This window comes from Ranitomeya imitator, chromosome 5 (genome assembly GCF_032444005.1).
Source record: "Ranitomeya imitator isolate aRanImi1 chromosome 5, aRanImi1.pri, whole genome shotgun sequence".
Taxonomy (NCBI): domain Eukaryota; kingdom Metazoa; phylum Chordata; class Amphibia; order Anura; family Dendrobatidae; genus Ranitomeya; species Ranitomeya imitator.
In genome coordinates this window covers 404,038,186-404,056,151 of record NC_091286.1, presented here as the reverse complement: position 1 = coordinate 404,056,151, position 17,966 = coordinate 404,038,186, and the positions used below count along the sequence as shown (strand labels likewise).

Below are 17,966 nucleotides of genomic sequence, written 5' to 3'. Positions count from 1 at the left end.
ACACAAGGATGTCGCAAGACTCATTCCGGGATTTGCTTGCTCGTGTTCAAGGAGCCATACGGAGACAGGACACCCAGCTCCGTAGAGCGATTCCACCCGAGGAACGTCTGCTGGTTACATTAAGGTACGTAAGAAATGTAAACCAATGCCAGTGCTAATTTTGGGTGTTCTTACATGTGTTTTTTTTTTTGTTTGGTATTTTCCTTTGTCTTTAGCATAACCACACCATAAATAGAATTGATTGTAATTTTTCTTTATTATTTATTTTCTTCCAGATTTCTGGCAACCGGAGAGAGTTTATCATCCCTCCATTTCCAATACTGGCTTGGGATAGCCACCCTGTCGGGAATAGTTGCGGACACCTGCCGGGCTTTGTGGAATGTACTCCGGGATGAGTTTATACCCCTATCCACCTTGGACATGTGGATTGGAATTGTGGAAAAATTCTGGAGTGTGTGTGTGATTTCCCCAACTGTTTGCGAGCGGTGGATGGAAAGCACATCTGCATTATCAAACCAGCCAGAACAGGATCGGAGTACTTCAACTATAAAAAATATTTTTCTGTTGTGCTCATGGCAATAGCCGATGCGGACTGTCGCTTCATCGCCGTGGACATTGGAGCTTTTGGCCGTGGCAACGATTCCCAGACTTTCAAGAACACGGATATGGGCCGCTGTGTGTATGGCAAAAATTTAATTTTCCACGGCCACAACCTTTCCCCAACACTCAAGGTCCACCGATGCCATTTGTTATGGTTGGGGATGAGGCCATTCAGATGTGCGAAAACCTACTGAAGCCATATTCAAGTTGTGACTTGAACCACACTAAAAGGATCTTTAACTACAGACTGACCAGTGCACGAAGAACTGTAGAGTGTACCTTTGGGATTCTAGTCTCAAAATGGCGCATTCTTACATCAGCCATAAATCTAAAAATGGAGACAGTCGACGAGATGGTCAAAGCCTGTGTGGTTCTGCACAATTACATTATGGCTAAGGAGCGGCCCAACATTGAACTGGATGAACCAGTTGCACACCCACTGCCCGATTACCAGCATCACCCGCTGCGGTCAACAGCTGAAGTTGGCCACATGCGGCACCAATTTGCTGCCTTTTTTGATTTGGATATTGAATGTGTGTCATGGCAGGACAATGTTGTGTAAATGTCCTGTTGTTATTTTATCTGTACCAGTTATTTTCCTACAAGTTACTAATGTTTCTCGTTAATAAACTTTTTTTGGTGTCTTGACCGTGTCTCATATGTATTGCCTCTATAAACCGAGGTTGTCTTCACACTAGCAGTATTTGGTCTGTATTTATTATCAGTATTTGTAATCCAAAACCAGGAGTGGGTGAAAAAGGCTGAGGTGCTAGATATGCTAATATTATACTTTTCCTCTAATTGTTCCACTCCTTGTTTTGGCTTACAAATACTAATATAAAATAGTGACCACATACTGCTAGTGTGACGGCAGCCATGTTCTTTTAGTGATAAGGTTGTTGACGTCATTGCTTCCTGATTCTGTTCTGCTATGCAGTATCCATTGGACACAGACTGAATAGACAATGGCTGTCATACAAAACAGATCTATACTCATCAAGTCAGGTGTCAGAAATAATGAATTCTTGATGCACATATAACAGCCTCATGAATTCACTATTTCTGATACATGTGCAGGTGAGTATAGATATGCCGTGTATGACCACTATCGTCCCTTCAGTTTGTGTGAAATAGATTATGTACACCGAAGAGAAAAAGGAGGCTATACAATGCACTTCTCTACTCACAAGGTCAGGCATCCCAACTAATGAGTTTTTGGACTCCTGACCTGTAGAGTATAGTTTTGCATTGTATTGCCACCATTTTCTCTTCAGTCTGCAACACTAGTCACAGACTAAGCAGAATGAAGAGATTAAGGAGAAAATAGAAGTATAAATTTTTTGGTCCACCTCATAGCTCTATACTAAAGACACACAAAGTCTTGTACTTGCTAACTACTGGAGCTATGATGTGGCCAAAAAATAAAGTGTGCGACGCAGTGTTTTATTTGGCGCACGGTGTGTGTTGCAGGCGGCAAAAGACACAATAAACCAAACATAATTGGGGGCAAAAAACTTGTATTTATTTTTTAACAACCAAAATATTTATTTAACTGTGCCTGCTTGGGGTAGAGTGATGGAAACAGTGGGTGTGAAGCAGTGAGGCCTGGCTAAGTGTGGACGACACAGGGGTGGCAGGAGAAGGGGCAATGAAACTTGTGGGGTCTGGTAGTTCGGGGATAGGGTTTGACAAATGAGAGGCCTGATACGCACTGGAAGGGTGAGACAAACCTGACATAACAGACACACTGGGAGGTGAGGGGGGAGGAATACTAAGAGTCCGTTTTTTTTTATTTTTTCTCCCTTTCTGGGATCGTCGGGTTATGGTAAGCCTCGGTGGGCTCATATGTCGTGGCATGGTCGTGGTTGATGACCCGTCAGGGTCCGGCTGCACTGTGCCAAAGTCCATAGTGCTCCTAGAGCGTGCAGCCATGCCAGTCCATAGTGCTCGTAGAGCGTGCAGCCATGCCAGAGTCCATAGTACTCGTAGAGCGTGCAGCCATGCCAGAGTCCATAGTGCTCGTAGAGCGTGCAGCCATGCCAGAGTCCATAGTGCTTGTAGAGCGTGCAGCGATGCCAGAGTACATAGTGCTCGTAGAGCGCGCAGCTATGCCAGAGTCCATAGCGCTTGTAGAGCGGAAGGCCATGCCAGGGTCCTGCTGCTGCATCGTGGTGGAGGCGGTACGGAAGGCCATGCCAGGGTCCTGCTGCTGCATCATGATGGAGGCGATACGGAGGCCATGCCAGGCTCCTACTGCTGCATCGTGGTGTCAGTGGAGGAGGTCCAAGCAGGAGCAGCGGTTGTCATGGTGGTGGCGGTGGGCTGTCCTACAGCACTCGGCATGGTGGTGGTGCTGTACTGGTGTCCGGCAGTGCTAAGAATAGAGGTGGCCATGCAGTTGTATGCAGCAGAGGTTGGCATTGAGGTTAATCGTGACAGTGAGGGCACAGGTGGATATGCCGACACTGTCTGCTAAAAGTACCGACTCTGCTGCATAGCCTGCACGTAAGCAGCATTGCAGGCCTGCATGACACTAAGCTGGAGATCAGGAGTAAGGTGTTCAAACATGCCCTGCTCAATTTGGTTAAAGAAATGATGTGCTGGCCTCTGGAGGTTGGCTTTTACTTGGTCAAGGCTTTTGGTGACCTCCTGGATACGTGTATTCATGTGGCTAAGGGAAATATCCATTCGGTCACTCAAAGCCTTGAGTCCTTCGTGAAAAACCGAGCTCAAGTGCAAAAACTCAGGCATGAGGGACCTGTCTGATGCCCTCTGCCGCTGCTGGGAGGAGCCCAAAAAAAAGGGGGCAGAGAACTGGGAAAGGGGAACACCTGATGGACCAGCTTCCTGGTCTCCAGGTAGTGTGGCAGGCCCACTTGCTGCAGCGCTGCTGGATGGCTGGGACGGGTCCGTGGCTGTCTGATGAAGGACCGCTCCAGAACCTGGGCCAACAGTACTGCTCCATGTGCTGTGAAAAAAGAAAAAAAACATTAATACCAAAAATTAACCCGACGCCAACTCCTCTGGAATAGAAACATACAGATTATGGCAATACAACACAACCAAATGCACGAGATAAATACTTACGTTCTCTGGGCAAGGACCGGTATTAAAAATGCCAGAATACGATGGTATTTGTACTTTCGGATCCTTGCTCCTGAACAACTGGGAACACGGCTCTCTTGACGCAGATCGTTGTTGAAGTTCCTTCATCGAACGCCAACGTGGTTTGACTTTCTGCACTGTTGAAAAAACAAAAAATTGTGGTTACACAATCTACTTTTGGCCGTGCTCCTACAACTGTGTGTGATGAGAGAAACTGCTGAGAGTTTCTCTCATCACACACAGTTGTGTGAGCATGGCCAAGGTCACTGCTGCTTCACACTGCATTGCAATACTTACAAAATGCACTTCGGACCCGAGTAGGGGCGTTGTCACAGCCATCCCACATCGCTTTGGCCACCTCATTCCAAAGGTGCCGGGTCGTCACATTGTCCGAGTGCTGTGGAACCCGGGTGTCCCACAACGGGACTCGCTCCTGGACCAGGGAGATGAGGAGGTCATTTTCTATTAGGTCTTCATCCCGTTCTGGTACCTAAAAAATAAAGACATTAATGTTGGATACATTAACATAAGGAAAAGAAAGAAAACAGAGGATGAGAAATGGCATGAATAAGAAAAGTCAAGATACAGAAGGAGTGCAGAAGACAAATGTAAAGAAAGAGTAAAGTAAACAAAGGACGATTCAAGAATACTAAAGTGAGGATACAGTAAACAGTCAGCCTTGTATACGTACACGCTTCTGCCTTGCCACGCGACTGTGAGTCCGCTGCTTCGGCCCAGCCTCTGCCGCAGTATAAGAAAAACTCTAAAAAAAGGAAAAAAAAAATTTGTCATGTGTAGATGTGACTGTGAATACTTACCAATCTGACGAGGTGAGTACTCACTTCACTGATATGTTCGGCTTCATAAGGCCCAGGACGTTGCTCCTCATCAGAAGAAGACATTCTGATGCATGCAGAAAGAAAGAAATGGAAGATATTAGGACATGTAGAGACAGAAAATAGAAAATACAGGCATTGGCTTTGATATACTCACTTTGTTCAGAGTTTTTCCTCCAAGTTGCTTTTCCTCTGTGTAGTCTGCTTCCCAGTCTGCTGTGTAGTGACCTGGCAATGCCCACTCCCTCCCTTTATCATCTTGTATGTGAGGGGTGGCTAATCAGTGTCTAGACATGTTTTTCTCTGGTTCAACGCATACGTTCACTAATGCAAGCAAATGCATATGCTTGCGGCAACATGCGTTCACATAGACAGCAATGCGTTTTTTTCGCATTTGTGCCGCTAACAACCACATACGTTTCTAGGCGGCTAATTGACGCCTACAAAATTACTACATGTAGCGTTCACCGTGCCAAACCGCAGACGACAAAACGACGCATGCGTTGTCAAACGCGATCAAATGCAGACACTTGCGTTTATAATGTTAAATATAGGAATACACAACGCATGCGGATTACTGTGGATAAAACGCTGCGGACACAACCGCAAATGTGAAACAGGCCTAATAGAGAAGAAAGTAACTGCTGCAATTCATAAACCCCGAATGTCCCTGAGGGAAGGAATGTCCTTATTGGGATCCCTTTCTTCCTGTACTCCAGCTGTCCAGTGGGCACAATTCCATACCCGAACATTGCAACACCAAATTCTTTGGGAACAGAAAAAACTCCTTGGCCACCTTGAATCTAAGATAACCTAATCGCAAGATGTTCTAGCCTCCCTGATATGGTGGTTAGATAGTTGACATTTATCGGAGGGGGCCGCTTGGGTAATTACACCATCCCACGCTTTAACTACTGATGCTAGTCCCCATGGGTGGGGCGCACATATAGGAGATAGTTTCTGCCAGGGAATATGGAATGAAGAAGAAATTCAATATTCATCTAATCTGAAAGAACTAAATGCGGTAAACTATGCATTACGTCAATTTCTTCCACAGCTTCGAGGAAATCACGTCAGTCTGTTCAGACAACACTACGACAGCGGCTTACTTAAACAAACAAGGTGGTAGTCGATCAGACGCTCTGTCTTCCGCAGAGAACATCTTGATCCTGGCCGAAAAACATCTGTTGTCTCTCTCTGCCCTCCACATCAGGGGAGAGAAGAATCAACAGGTGGACTTCCTAAGTCGACACACTCTACATCAGGGAGAATGGTGCCTAAATTCTCACATTTTTCACAAGTTAACATTATTATGGGGCCATCGTCAGATAGACCTGTTTGCTACGAGACAAAACAGACAAGTGGAGAAATTTGCATCTCGGTCCCGTGCAGATCACCTGGACGTTCTAGATGCTCTTCAAATACCCTGGCAATTCAATCTAGCATATGCCTTTCCTCCGATAATTCTACTACCTCAAATAAAACGGAAAATCAGAGAGGAACAGGCCTGGATAATATTAATAGCACCATTTTGGCCCAAGAGACCATGGTTCTCGTGCCTGTAATCAATGTCAGTGACAGACCCATGGGTCCTTCCCTCAATCAAACCTTTCTTTCACCCCCAAGTGGACAGCCTCCACTTGACAGCCTGGAATTTGAAAGGCAGATACTAAATTCTAGAGGTTTTTCAAGAGGTCTAATTGATACACTCCTGCTTAGCAGGAAACCATCTACTACAAAAATCTATACCAAAATATGGAAAAAATGTCTTCAGTTCCATACAGGTTCCAACCCCTCAGAAATTCCAATAAGACCTATCTTAGAATTTTTACAAAAAGGGAAAGAGTTACGTCTTTCTGTTAATACGCTAAAAGTCCAAGTATCTCTAGGCGCCCTCTATGGCCATAATATTGCAGGGAATAAATGGGTGTCCCGTTTTATCATGGCCTGTGAACGAGTTACTCCTGTCCACATCCCTAGAGTATCTCCTTGGGATTTAAACCTAGTCCTAGACTCTCTTACAGAACCTCCGTTTGAGCCTATAGATACAGCGTCTCTAAAACACCTATCGTTAAAAACGGCCTTCTTAGTAGCACTAACATCGCCTAGAAGGGTCAGCGACATTCAGGCCCTGTCAATAGATTCACCTTTCCTTTTAACATTTCAGGACAGGCTAATTTTAAAACCAGACCCCTTATACCTCCCTAAGGTAGTGGGAAAATTCCATAGATCACAAGAGATACATCTTCCAACTTTCTTTAAAGACCCCTCCACTCCTGAAGAACAAAAATTTCACACTCTAGATGTCAGGAGAGTAGTTTTACAATATATTGAAAGAACTAGTAGTTGGAGGCAGTGTAGGGCTCTGTTAATATGCTTCCAGGGCAAAAAGAGAGGGTATGGAGTCACAAGAGCCACATTGTCCCAATGGATTAGAGAGGCTATCTGGCTGGCCTACTCCCTGAAAAATAAGGAACCTCCGGAGGGTATTAAAGCACATTCCACCAGACCTATGGCATCTTCCTGGGCTGAAAGGGGAAATGTTCCAATTGAGGACATATGTGAGGCGGCAACGTGGTTGGCTCCTTCTATAACCACTATTGGCTTGATCTTTCATCAACTTCTGACCTACACTTTGGCAGGACTATCCTCAGCACGGTGGTCCCTCCCTAGTCCCGGTGGTCCCTCTGGAAATCTCTCCAGTGGGTGCTGTCGTGGCGAAGGGTAAATAGCCGGATTACTTACCGGTAATGCTCTTTTAATGAGTCCACGACAGCACCCAGTCACATCCCTCCTTAATAAATAAAACATACCAATTGAATTACTTCCTTTGTAGAGTAAATACATTTAAAATATATATTGTAAATATTTACCTAATACTGGCGGTCCCCGGGTACTCTGGAAATTAAACTGAGGAGGAGAGGCAGACCGCCCCTTTTATTCTTCTGTAGGTTTCCTGTTCCTTGGGGTGGATCCCTATCTCTCCAGTGGGTGCTGTCGTGGACTCATTAAAAGAGCATTACCGGTAAGTAATCTGGCTAATTTTCATCTTTTACATTTTAAAAATTACAGTAAGTAAAATGGGCCAATGCAAAAGTTTGGGCACCCTGCATGGTTTGTGCCTAGTAGTATCCAATTTTGAAAGTAGTTGTGACACTAGTCAGAATGGTCAAGGAATCGAAGATCTGAAGCCAGGTGGGTGCATCATAAACAGAACAAAGAGACAAAAGCATAGTCGGGTAACGTTCTGAGGTCAGACTACCGGGAGGATAACTGAACAGAGCTGAAGGGATTAACCCCTTCATGACCCAGCCTATTTTGACCTTAAAGACCTTGCCGTTTTTTGCAATTCTGACCAGTGTCCCTTTATGAGGTAATAACTCAGGAACGCTTCAACGGATCCTAGCGGTTCTGAGATTGTTTTTTCGTGACATATTGGGCTTCATGTTAGTGGTAAATTTAGGTCAATAAATTATGCGTTTATTTGTGATAAAAACGGAAATTTGGCGAAAATTTTGAAAATTTCGCAATTTTCACATTTTGAATTTTTATTCTGTTAAACCAGAGAGTTATGTGACACAAAATAGTTAATAAATAACATTTCACACATGTTTACTTTACATCAGCACAATTTTGGAAACAAAATTTTTTTTTGCTAGGAAGTTATAAGGGTTAAAATTTGACCAGCGATTTCTCATTTTTACAACGAAATTTACAAAACCATTTTTAAGGGACCACCTCACATTTGAAGTCAGTTTGAGGGGTCTATATGGCTGAAAATACCCAAAAGTGACACCATTCTAAAAACTGCACCCCTCAAGGTACTCAAAACCACATTTCAGAAGTTTATTAACCCTTCAGGTGCTTCACAGCAGCAGAAGCAACATGGAAGGAAAAAATGAACATTTAACTTTTTAGTCACAAAAATTATCTTTTAGCAACAATTTTTTTATTTTCCCAATGGTAAAAGGAGAAACTGAACCACGTAAGTTGTTGTCCAATTTGTCCTGAGTACGCTGATACCTCATATGTGGGGGTAAACCACTGTTTGGGCGCACGGCAGGGTTTGGAAGGGAAGGAGCGCCATTTGACTTTTTGAATCAAAAATTGGCTCCACTCTTTAGCGGACACCATGTCACGTTTGGAGAGCCCCCGTGTGCCTAAAAATTGGAGCTCCCCCACAAGTGACCCCATTTTGGAAACTAGATGCCCCAAGGAACTTATCTAGATGCATAGTGAGCACTTTGAACCCCCAGGTGCTTCACAAATTGATCCATAAAAATGAAAAAGTACTTTTTTTTCACAAAAAAATTCTTTTAGCCTCAATTTTTTCATTTTCACATGGGCAACAGGATAAAATGGATCCTAAAATTTGTTGGGCAATTTCTCCTGAGTAAACTGATACCTCATGTGGGGGTAAACCACTGTTTGGGCACATGGTAAGGCTCGGAAGGGAAGGAGCACCATTTGACTTTTTGAATGAAAAATGATCTCCATCGTTAGCGGACACCATGTCGCGTTTGGAAAGCTCCTGTGTGCCTAAACATTGGCGTTCCCCTACAAGTGACCCCATTTTGGAAACTAGACCCCCCAAGGAACTTATTTAGATGCCTAGTGAGCACTTTAAACCCTCAGGTGCTTCACAAATTGATCTGTAAAAATGAAAAAGTACTTTTTTTTCACAAAAAAATTATTTTCGCCTCAATTTTTTCATTATCACATGGGCAATAGGATAAAATGGATCATAAAATTTGTTGGGCAATTTCTCCCGAGTACGCCGATACCTCATATGTGGGGGTAAACCACTGTTTGGGCACTCGGCAGGGCTCGGAAGGGAAGGCGCGCCATTTGACTTTTTGAATGGAAAATTAGCTCCAATTGTTAGCGGACACCATGTCGTGTTTGGAGAGCCCCTGTGTGCCTAAACATTGGAGCTCCCCCACAAGTGACCCCATTTTGGAGACTAGACCCCCAAGGAACTTATCTAGATGCATATTGAGCACTTTAAACCCCCAGGTGCTTCACAGAGGTTTATAACGCAGAGCCATGAAAATAAAAAATTTGTCTTTCCTCAAAAATGATTTTTTAGCCTGGAATTTCCTATTTTGCCAAGGGTAATAGGAGAAATTGGACCCCAAATGTTGTTGTCCAGTTTGTCCTGAGTACGCTGATACCCCATATGTGGGGGTAAACCACTGTTTGGGCGCACGGCAGGGCTCGGAAGGGAAGGCACGCCATTTGGCTTTTTAAATGGAAAATTAGCTCCAATCATTAGCGGACACCATGTCACGTTTGGAGAGCCCCTGTGTGCCTAAACATTGGAGATCCCCCAGAAATGACCCCATTTTGGAAACTAGTCCACCAAAGGAAGTAATCTAGATGTGTGGTGAGGACTTTGAACCCCCAAGTGCTTCACAGAAGTTTATAACGCAGAGCCATGAAAATTAAAAAAAAAAATTATTTTCTCAAAAATGATCTTTTAGCCTGCAATTTTTTATTTTCCCAAGGGTATCAGGAGAAATTTGACCCCAAAAGTTGTTGTTCAGTTTCTCCTGAGTACGCTGATACCCCATGTGTGGAGGTAAACCACTGTTTGGGCACACGTCGGGGCTCAGAAGGGAAGTAGTGACTTTTGAAATGCAGACTTTGATGGAATGGTCTGCCGGCGTCACGTTGCGTTTGCAGAGCCCCTGGTGTGCCTAAACAGTAGAAACCCCACACAAGTGACCCCATTTTAGAAACTAGACCCCGAAAGGAACTTATCTAGATATGTGATGAGCACTTTGAACCCCCAAGTGCTTCACAGACGTTTACAACGTAGAGCCGTGAAAATAATAAATCATTTTTCTTTCCTCAAAAATGATGTTTTAGCAAGCATTTTTTTATTTTCACAAGGTTATCAGGAGAAATTGGACCCCAGTAATTGTTGCGCAGTTTATCCTGAGTACACTGATACCCCATATGTGGGGGTAAACCACTGTTTGGGCACACGTCAGGGCTCGGAATTTAGGGAGCACCATTTGACTTTTTGAATACGAGATTGGCTGGAATCAATGGTGGCGCCATGTTGCGTTTGGAGACCCCTGATGTGCCTAAACAGTGGTAACCCCTCAATTCTACCTCCAACACTAACCCCAACACACCCCTAACCCTAATCCCAACTGTAGCCATAACCCTAATCACTGCCCTAACCCTAACCCCAACACATCCCTAACCCTAATCCCAACTGTAGCCATAACCCTAATCACAGCCCTAACCCTAACCCCAACACACCCCTAACCCTAATCCCAACTGTAGCCATAACCCTAATCACAACCCTAACCACAACACACCCCTAACCACAACCCTAATTCCAACCCTAACCCTAAGGTTATGTGCCCACGTTGCGGATTCGTGTGAGATTTTTCAGCATCATTTTTGAAAAATCCGCGGGTAAAAGGCACTGCGGATTTCCAGTGTTTTTTGTGCGGATTTCACCTGCGGATTCCTATTGAGGAACAGGTGTAAAACGCTGCGGAATCCGCACAAAGAATTGACATGCTGCGGAAAATACAACGCAGTGTTTCCGCGCGGTATTTTCCGCACCATGGGCACAGCGGATTTAGTTTCCGTATGTTTACATGGTACTGTACACCTGATGGAACACTGCTGCGAATCCGCAGCGGCCAATCCACTGCGGATCCGCAGCCAAATCCGCACCGTGTGCATATGGCCTAATTCTAAAGGTATGTGCACACGCTGCGGAAAACGCTGCGGATCCGCAGCAGTTTCCTATGAGTTTACAGTTCAATGTAAACCTATGGGAAACAAAAATCGCTGTACACACGCTGCGGAAAAACTGCACGGAAACGCAGCGGTTTACATTCCGCAGCATGTCACTTCTTTGTGCGGATTCCGCAGCTGTTTTACAACTGCTCAAATAGAAAATCGCAGTTGTAAAACCGCAGTGAAATGCGCAGAAAAAACGCGGTAAATCCGCCATAAATCCGCAGCGGTTTAGCACTGCGGATTTATCAAATCCGCAGCGGAAAAATCCACAGAGGACCAGAATACGTGTGCACATCCCGAAACCCTAACCCTACCCCTACCCCTAGCCCTAACCCTAGCCCTAACCCTAGCCCTAACCCTACCCCTAACCCTACCCCTAACCCTATTCTAAGAGTGGGAAAAAAAAAATTCTTATTGTCCCTACCTTTGGAAGATGGTGGCGCCCGGGGAGAAGACGGACGGACCCCGGCAGGATCGGTAAGTATGATAGGGTGGGGGGGAGCACGGGGGGGGGGGATCGGAGCATGGGGGGGTGACAAAGGGGGGGGTCATTTATTATTTTTTTTATTTTGATCACTGAGATAGATTATATCTCAGTGATCAAAATGCACTTTGGAACGAATCTGCCGGCCGGCAGATTCGGCGGGCGCACTGCGCATGCGCCCGCCATTTTGGAAGATGGCGGCGCCCGGGGAGAAGACGGACGGACCCCGGCAGGATCGGTAAGTATGATAGGGTGGTGGGGAGCACGGGAGGGGGGGATCGGAGCATGGGGGGGTGAATCGGAGCGCGCGAGGGGTGGAACGGAGCACGGGGGGGTGGAACAGAGCACGGGGGGGTGGAACGGAGCACGGGGGGTGGAACGGAGCACGGAGGGGGGTGGATCGGAGTGCAGGGGGGGTGATTGGAGCACGGGGGGGTGATTGAAGCACGGGGGGAGCGGAGCACAGGACAGAGGGGAGCCGGAGCAGTGTACCGGACAGATCGGGGGGCTGGGGGGGCCATCGGTGGGGTGGGGGCACATTAGTATTTCCAGCCATGGCCGATGATATTGCAGCATCGGCCATGGCTGGATTGTAATATTTCACCCGTTATAATAGGTGAAATATTACAAATCGCTCTGATTGGCAGTTTCACTTTCAACAGCCAATCAGAGCGATCGTAGCCACGAGGGGGTGAAGCCACCCCCCCTGGGCTAAACTACCACTCCCCCTGTCCTTGCAGATCGGGTGGAATGGGAGTTAACCCTTTCACCCGGCCTGCAGGGACGCGATCTTTCCATGACGCCACATAGGCGTCATGGGTCGGATTGGCACCGACTTTCATGATGCCTACGTGGCGTCAAAGGTCGGGAAGGGGTTAAACAGGTGGATGGTGAGAACGAAGTCCAAGGTCAGGCAACAGATCAAGCATACAGAACTCAAGGCACAGGAGAACAAACCTCACAAGCTGCATGTACGTCTGGCAGAGTTCTCGGAGACGCAGCTCAGTTAAGTAGCATGGCAATTACCCTAGAATAATGAACACTTGGAGACAACCGACACCTCAGTCTCAACACCTCAGTCAACACCCTGACAGCTCAGCACTCCCATGTACAAAAATAATATGGCCAAGCTGTCAGTAACTGCATCCCAGACACACTGAGGGGTTGAACCGTGACAATATCACAGCTTTTAAATGCTTTTTGTAGCCAAACAAGTTTTTCAATTCTTGTTTAAGGGATTTTCATCCATTCTTCCTTGGAAAATTCTTCCAGTTCTGTGACATTCCTGGGTCGTCCTGCATGCACTACTATTTTGAAGTTTAGCCACAGATTTTCAATGATGATCAGATCAGAGGGCTTTGAAAGCCATTGTAAAACCTTCAGCTTGCGCCTTTTGAGGTAGTCTATTGTGGATTTTGACATATGTTTAGGACCATTAACTTCAGCTTTTTTACAGATTTACATCAATAATTTGTTGAAATTTAATTGAATCCATTCTTCCCCGTGCCCGTGACATGCTCCCTAGCTCATTGGCTGCAAAACAACCCCAAAGCATGGTTGATCTACCCCCCAAGCTTATGGTTTGTTGATATGTTCTTTTCCTGAAATTATGTGCCCATTTTTCTCCATGCATACTTTTTGATCACTGTGGCCAAAGAGTTCTATTTTAACCTCATCGGTCCACAGGACTTGTTTCCAAAATGCATCAGGCTTGTTTAGATGTTATTTTGCATACTTCTAATGCTGCATTTTATGGTGAGGAGGCAGGAGAGGTTTTCTTCTGATGACTTTCATGAAGGCCATATTTGTGCATGTGTCTCTGAATAGTAGACCTTTCTGAAGGTCTTTTGCAGTCAAGCGGAGGTTCTGATTTGCCTCTCTAGAAATCCTATGATCAGCTCACTAAATTTTTGCTTTGCCTTCCAGACCTTATTTTGACCTCCACTGTTCCTGTTAACTGCCAATTCTTAGTTACATTTCAATCAGAGGAAAGGGTAACTTGAAAATGCTTTACTATCTTCTTGTAGCCTTCTTCTGCTTTGTGAACCTCCACTATTTTCAGATTGTTAGGCAGCTGCTTAGAAAAACCCATGGCTGCTGTTTTTTTTTTTTGGCACAAGGTTATAGGAGGCTGGGTTTTTATAAATCTAGGCAATTTGCATGACCTGGCCTTTCCTAACAACGATAGTGAATAAGCCATAACCCTAATAGGCTAATTTTAATGTCTAAACCTTGCTCAAAGTTATCTGAGCACAAATCTCCAAAGGTGCCCATTTAACTTTTTTAATTTTTACAATGAAAAAAAATACTATATGTGTATATTTTTTCCCTAAAATACAAAGGAAATGTGTCATCTATTTTTAAGCCTTTTAGAGATTACCGTATTTTTCGAACTTTAAGACGCACTGGACCATAAGACGCACCCCAAATTTTCAGAAGGAAAATGGGAGGAAAAAATTAATGCATCAAATGGGGGTCCGTCTTACAGTCCTGAATTCAGCTTTCCAAGGGGGATCGGCAGTGCTGGTGGAGTAGAGTCACAGGGGGTGTTTGGTGGTCAGGAGATTATATGACCCAGACTGGTGCGCAGATTCGGCGGTGCAGGGGGATACGTTGACATTTTGTGAAAGCCCGGAGCCCCCGCACATCCATTGCTGCAATGCGATGGTCTCCAGGAAATCCCATCCCAGTCTGGTGCTCTCGTACCAAGATCTCGGAGCTGAAATCTCAATCTGTGCAAGCGCCGCCTCCGGCAGCCATTTTCTCGGAGGCCACAGCATCGAGGCAATAGAAGTGCAGGGCCTTTCACTAAATGTCGCCGGAGCACCCTGCACCACCTGGCACCGCCGAGCCTGCCGCACCAGGCTGGAATGCAAGATCATCACCTTGCAGCGTCGGACCACCGGAAGAATCGCCTGACTCCTGCTGCCACCACGCTAACTGTAAGTACATTCCGACTATAAGATGCACCCCCATTTTCCCCCAAAATTTTTTGTGAAAAAAAGTGTGTCTTATAGTCCGACAAATACGGTATTTAGTCTTCAACTTGCTTAAGTGTTCACATTAACAGTAATTTTGACCAGAGGTGCCCAAACTTTTACATGCCAAGGTATTAAGAGTGTCTTTATCTTTCTTAACAGGAATCATTGGAGATGGCATGTGAATTTTTCCAAAGTAACAAGATGTTTGGGATGTCAAGCAATTTCTCTTCTTTGCTAAGTCGAATATTAGCATATCCGGTGCATCGTGGATACCCACGGCAACTGTTTATCATTACAGACACTGGATTTACAAATTCTAGCAGAGTTCTTGAGCTTTTAAGTCATGCAAGAAGTACACGGTGAGAACAAAAAGCATGATGAACAATTAAACTATAATATTGTAATCAGGCTTTTATTGCCATAATAATGAACATTACGATGTTTGTTAATGTTGAAGATACAGAGAAGACTTATCTCTTGTAAATTCATAAATTAATCAACAACAAAAAATGATTTGCAGAGTGGTATTTTTTCCAGGGCTGATGTACACAATATGAACAAAAATATTGACTCCTACACATTACACCTAGAGGGGCTTTGATGACATTCCATTCTAAATCCATAGAGTTTAATATGACGTTGGTAGCCACTTTTCAGCTACAACAGTTTTCACTCTTCTGAGAAGGCTTTGTACAAGTTTTGGAATTTTTCTATGGGAATTCTTTGAAGGCACATCAAGTTCTTCCACACACAACTTGCCTAACATTGCCTTTATGTACCTTGCCTTGTGTACTGGAGCAGTGTCACGCTGGCAAAGAGAAGGGCCTTTTCCTAACTCTTCCTATAAAGTTTGAAGCATACAATTTTCCAAAATATCTTGGTATGCTGAAGCATTAAGATTTTCCTTCACAGAATCTAACAGGCCTATGCCAATCCCTGAGAAGCAGCCTCTTAGCTTTTATCCCTTCTCCACCAAACTTTACGGCTGGCATATTGCAATCAGACAGCAAACATTCTCCTGGCATTTGGCAAACCCAGACTCTACTATATAAAGAAGCTTTGGGCATCACTCCACAAAACATGTTTCCACTGTTCCAGAATCCTGTGCTGGCATGCTTTACACGACAACAGCAGCCACTTGACATTGGTCCCTGTAGGTTGCAAAGAAAGTAAAGGCCTTTGTGATAAACTCGCACCTCGCCTTACGTTACTATTAGGTCTGAGGGATCACGTGGTATGATCTCCTAACTTGCACCAACACCCCCTGGAGACATGCAAGGTCATCTTGGCACAGTTTTACACAGACACCCCGTGTCCACACGGGCCTAGTGAGTGAGAGGATGTGGCCCATACAGTCGCTGATGTGGCACCACACTTGCTCACAACCCTGACAGGCTGAGAGGTCCCTTTCACTAGCACCATTGAAACAGAAACATATCAACCCAGTCCAGTAGGACTGCCATCAGTTCCTTGTTAGATATTATCCCGTTAACATATCAGGCTTATATCGGGCCAGAGACCAGCCACGGTAGCATGGAAAGACTAAACCGAGAACACGGACATGTGGATTATTGGATCGAGATAAAAGAGCAGCCCAAGATTAAATTATATGTTTAATCGCCTTAGGGGCACACTAGATAATATACTATATACACAATGGCTATACTTATACAATGGTCAGATATGCAAATACAGGTAAAGTACGAAAGATATAAGATGGCACAATTCAGTTACCGGCTTGATGTTTGACCGTTGGATGCTGTCAACCACATGGGAGGTGTGGGGCCAGCTATTTCCAGTTTCTTCCAACACGCTGCACAGCATGACCTCCTTTGGCAGAGAACAAAAGACCACATCATCGCATGTGCACTTAACCCCTTGGTCAGTCACTTACTTCCCCGGGGATGGCCCTAGTTATCCTCCCACTTGCTCTGGCAGCTGAAACTCCAAAAACCTATGATGGCTCATAACTTCTTTATGGAAGGTCATAAGGTGGTCATTTTGGCACAATCGGATACGTCCGGGTCCACGTTACACTTGAGGACCAAACATGGCTCAGTTATCTGGCTTCTACTAGCCGTTCTGCATATCTCCCTATCCTAAGGGGGTGCTTGAACAGATCGATACTCTGGAAGTAGTTTGGCCAGTGCCAGAAATCTCGAAAATGTAACCGGTATGTGGCTAGGATATACGATAGCTTCATCTTTTCCTTAAATCTCTTTATGAAATCCTATCTGACTGGACAAAGTAGTTACACAGCGTGGACTCCACTGGAGGTCATCCTATATGAGCTTGGTTACTAGCTGGTGTGGCTAGACTACATGCTGTGCCAGGTGATCTGTTACAGCTAAATATGCTGAAGGAGGATTGTAAGCTGCCTTTAAATTCTCCACATATTCTTCACAACCCTGATAAACATTAGATAGCTTTTGTCTGAATGAGCGTTATTCTGATGGCTCTCTCTCCTGACTCCCCACGGACAAGAACATTTGGCTTGATTGAGACCTCTTTTGTTCTTTGAGAGATCTATTGCCAGAGTTATCTTGCAGCTTCTTATCTCCATGTTGAATAAAAGGATTGGCCATTGAAATTCAACAGGCCGGATCCTTTACTATCCCGACATATTCTATAAGGGGTTTCAGATGGTAATCTAATCCTGCTAAAGTCAATGGATTCTGACAAAAGTAACTCCATCAAAATGGTGGTGGTGACTGCACTTATTATCTATCGCTTGCTAATAGATCCTAATGCGTATGCAGCATCAACAGTGCCATTTTGCTAGAGGCAATTTTTTTTTTCTCCAACAAAATGTTGCCATCTCCCCAGAGTGGCTCAATGATATTGAGGTCAGGAGACTGAGGCAGCCACTCCAGAACTTTCACTTTGTTCTGTTGTAGCCAATGACAGGTCGACTTGGCCTTGTGTTTTGGATTGTTGTCGTGTTGGAACATCCAAGTATGTCCCATGCGCAGCTTCCCGGCAGATGAGTGCAAATTTGCCTCCAGTATTTGCTGATAACGTGCTGCATTCATCTTTCCTTCAACTTTTACCAACTTTCCTGTGCCTTTGTAGCTCGCACATCCCCAAAACATCACCGATCCACCTCCATGCTTTACAGTAGGAACGGTGTTTCTTTCATCATAGGCCTTGTTGACTTTTCTCCAAATGTAACATTTATGGTTATGGCCAAAA

General features: G+C 44.9%; 1 protein-coding gene across 2 annotated transcripts in view; it reads left to right on the top strand.

Moving 5' to 3' along the window:
* The window catches only part of VWA5B2 (von Willebrand factor A domain containing 5B2), a 92,361-nt gene that overhangs the window by 50,494 nt on the left and 23,901 nt on the right, over positions 1–17,966 (top strand). For both annotated transcript variants that reach the window (XM_069726959.1, XM_069726958.1), the window contains exon 10: positions 14,934–15,133. In XM_069726959.1, coding sequence (XP_069583060.1) covers positions 14,934–15,133 — 200 coding nt within the window. The remainder of the gene's footprint in view (positions 1–14,933; positions 15,134–17,966) is intronic.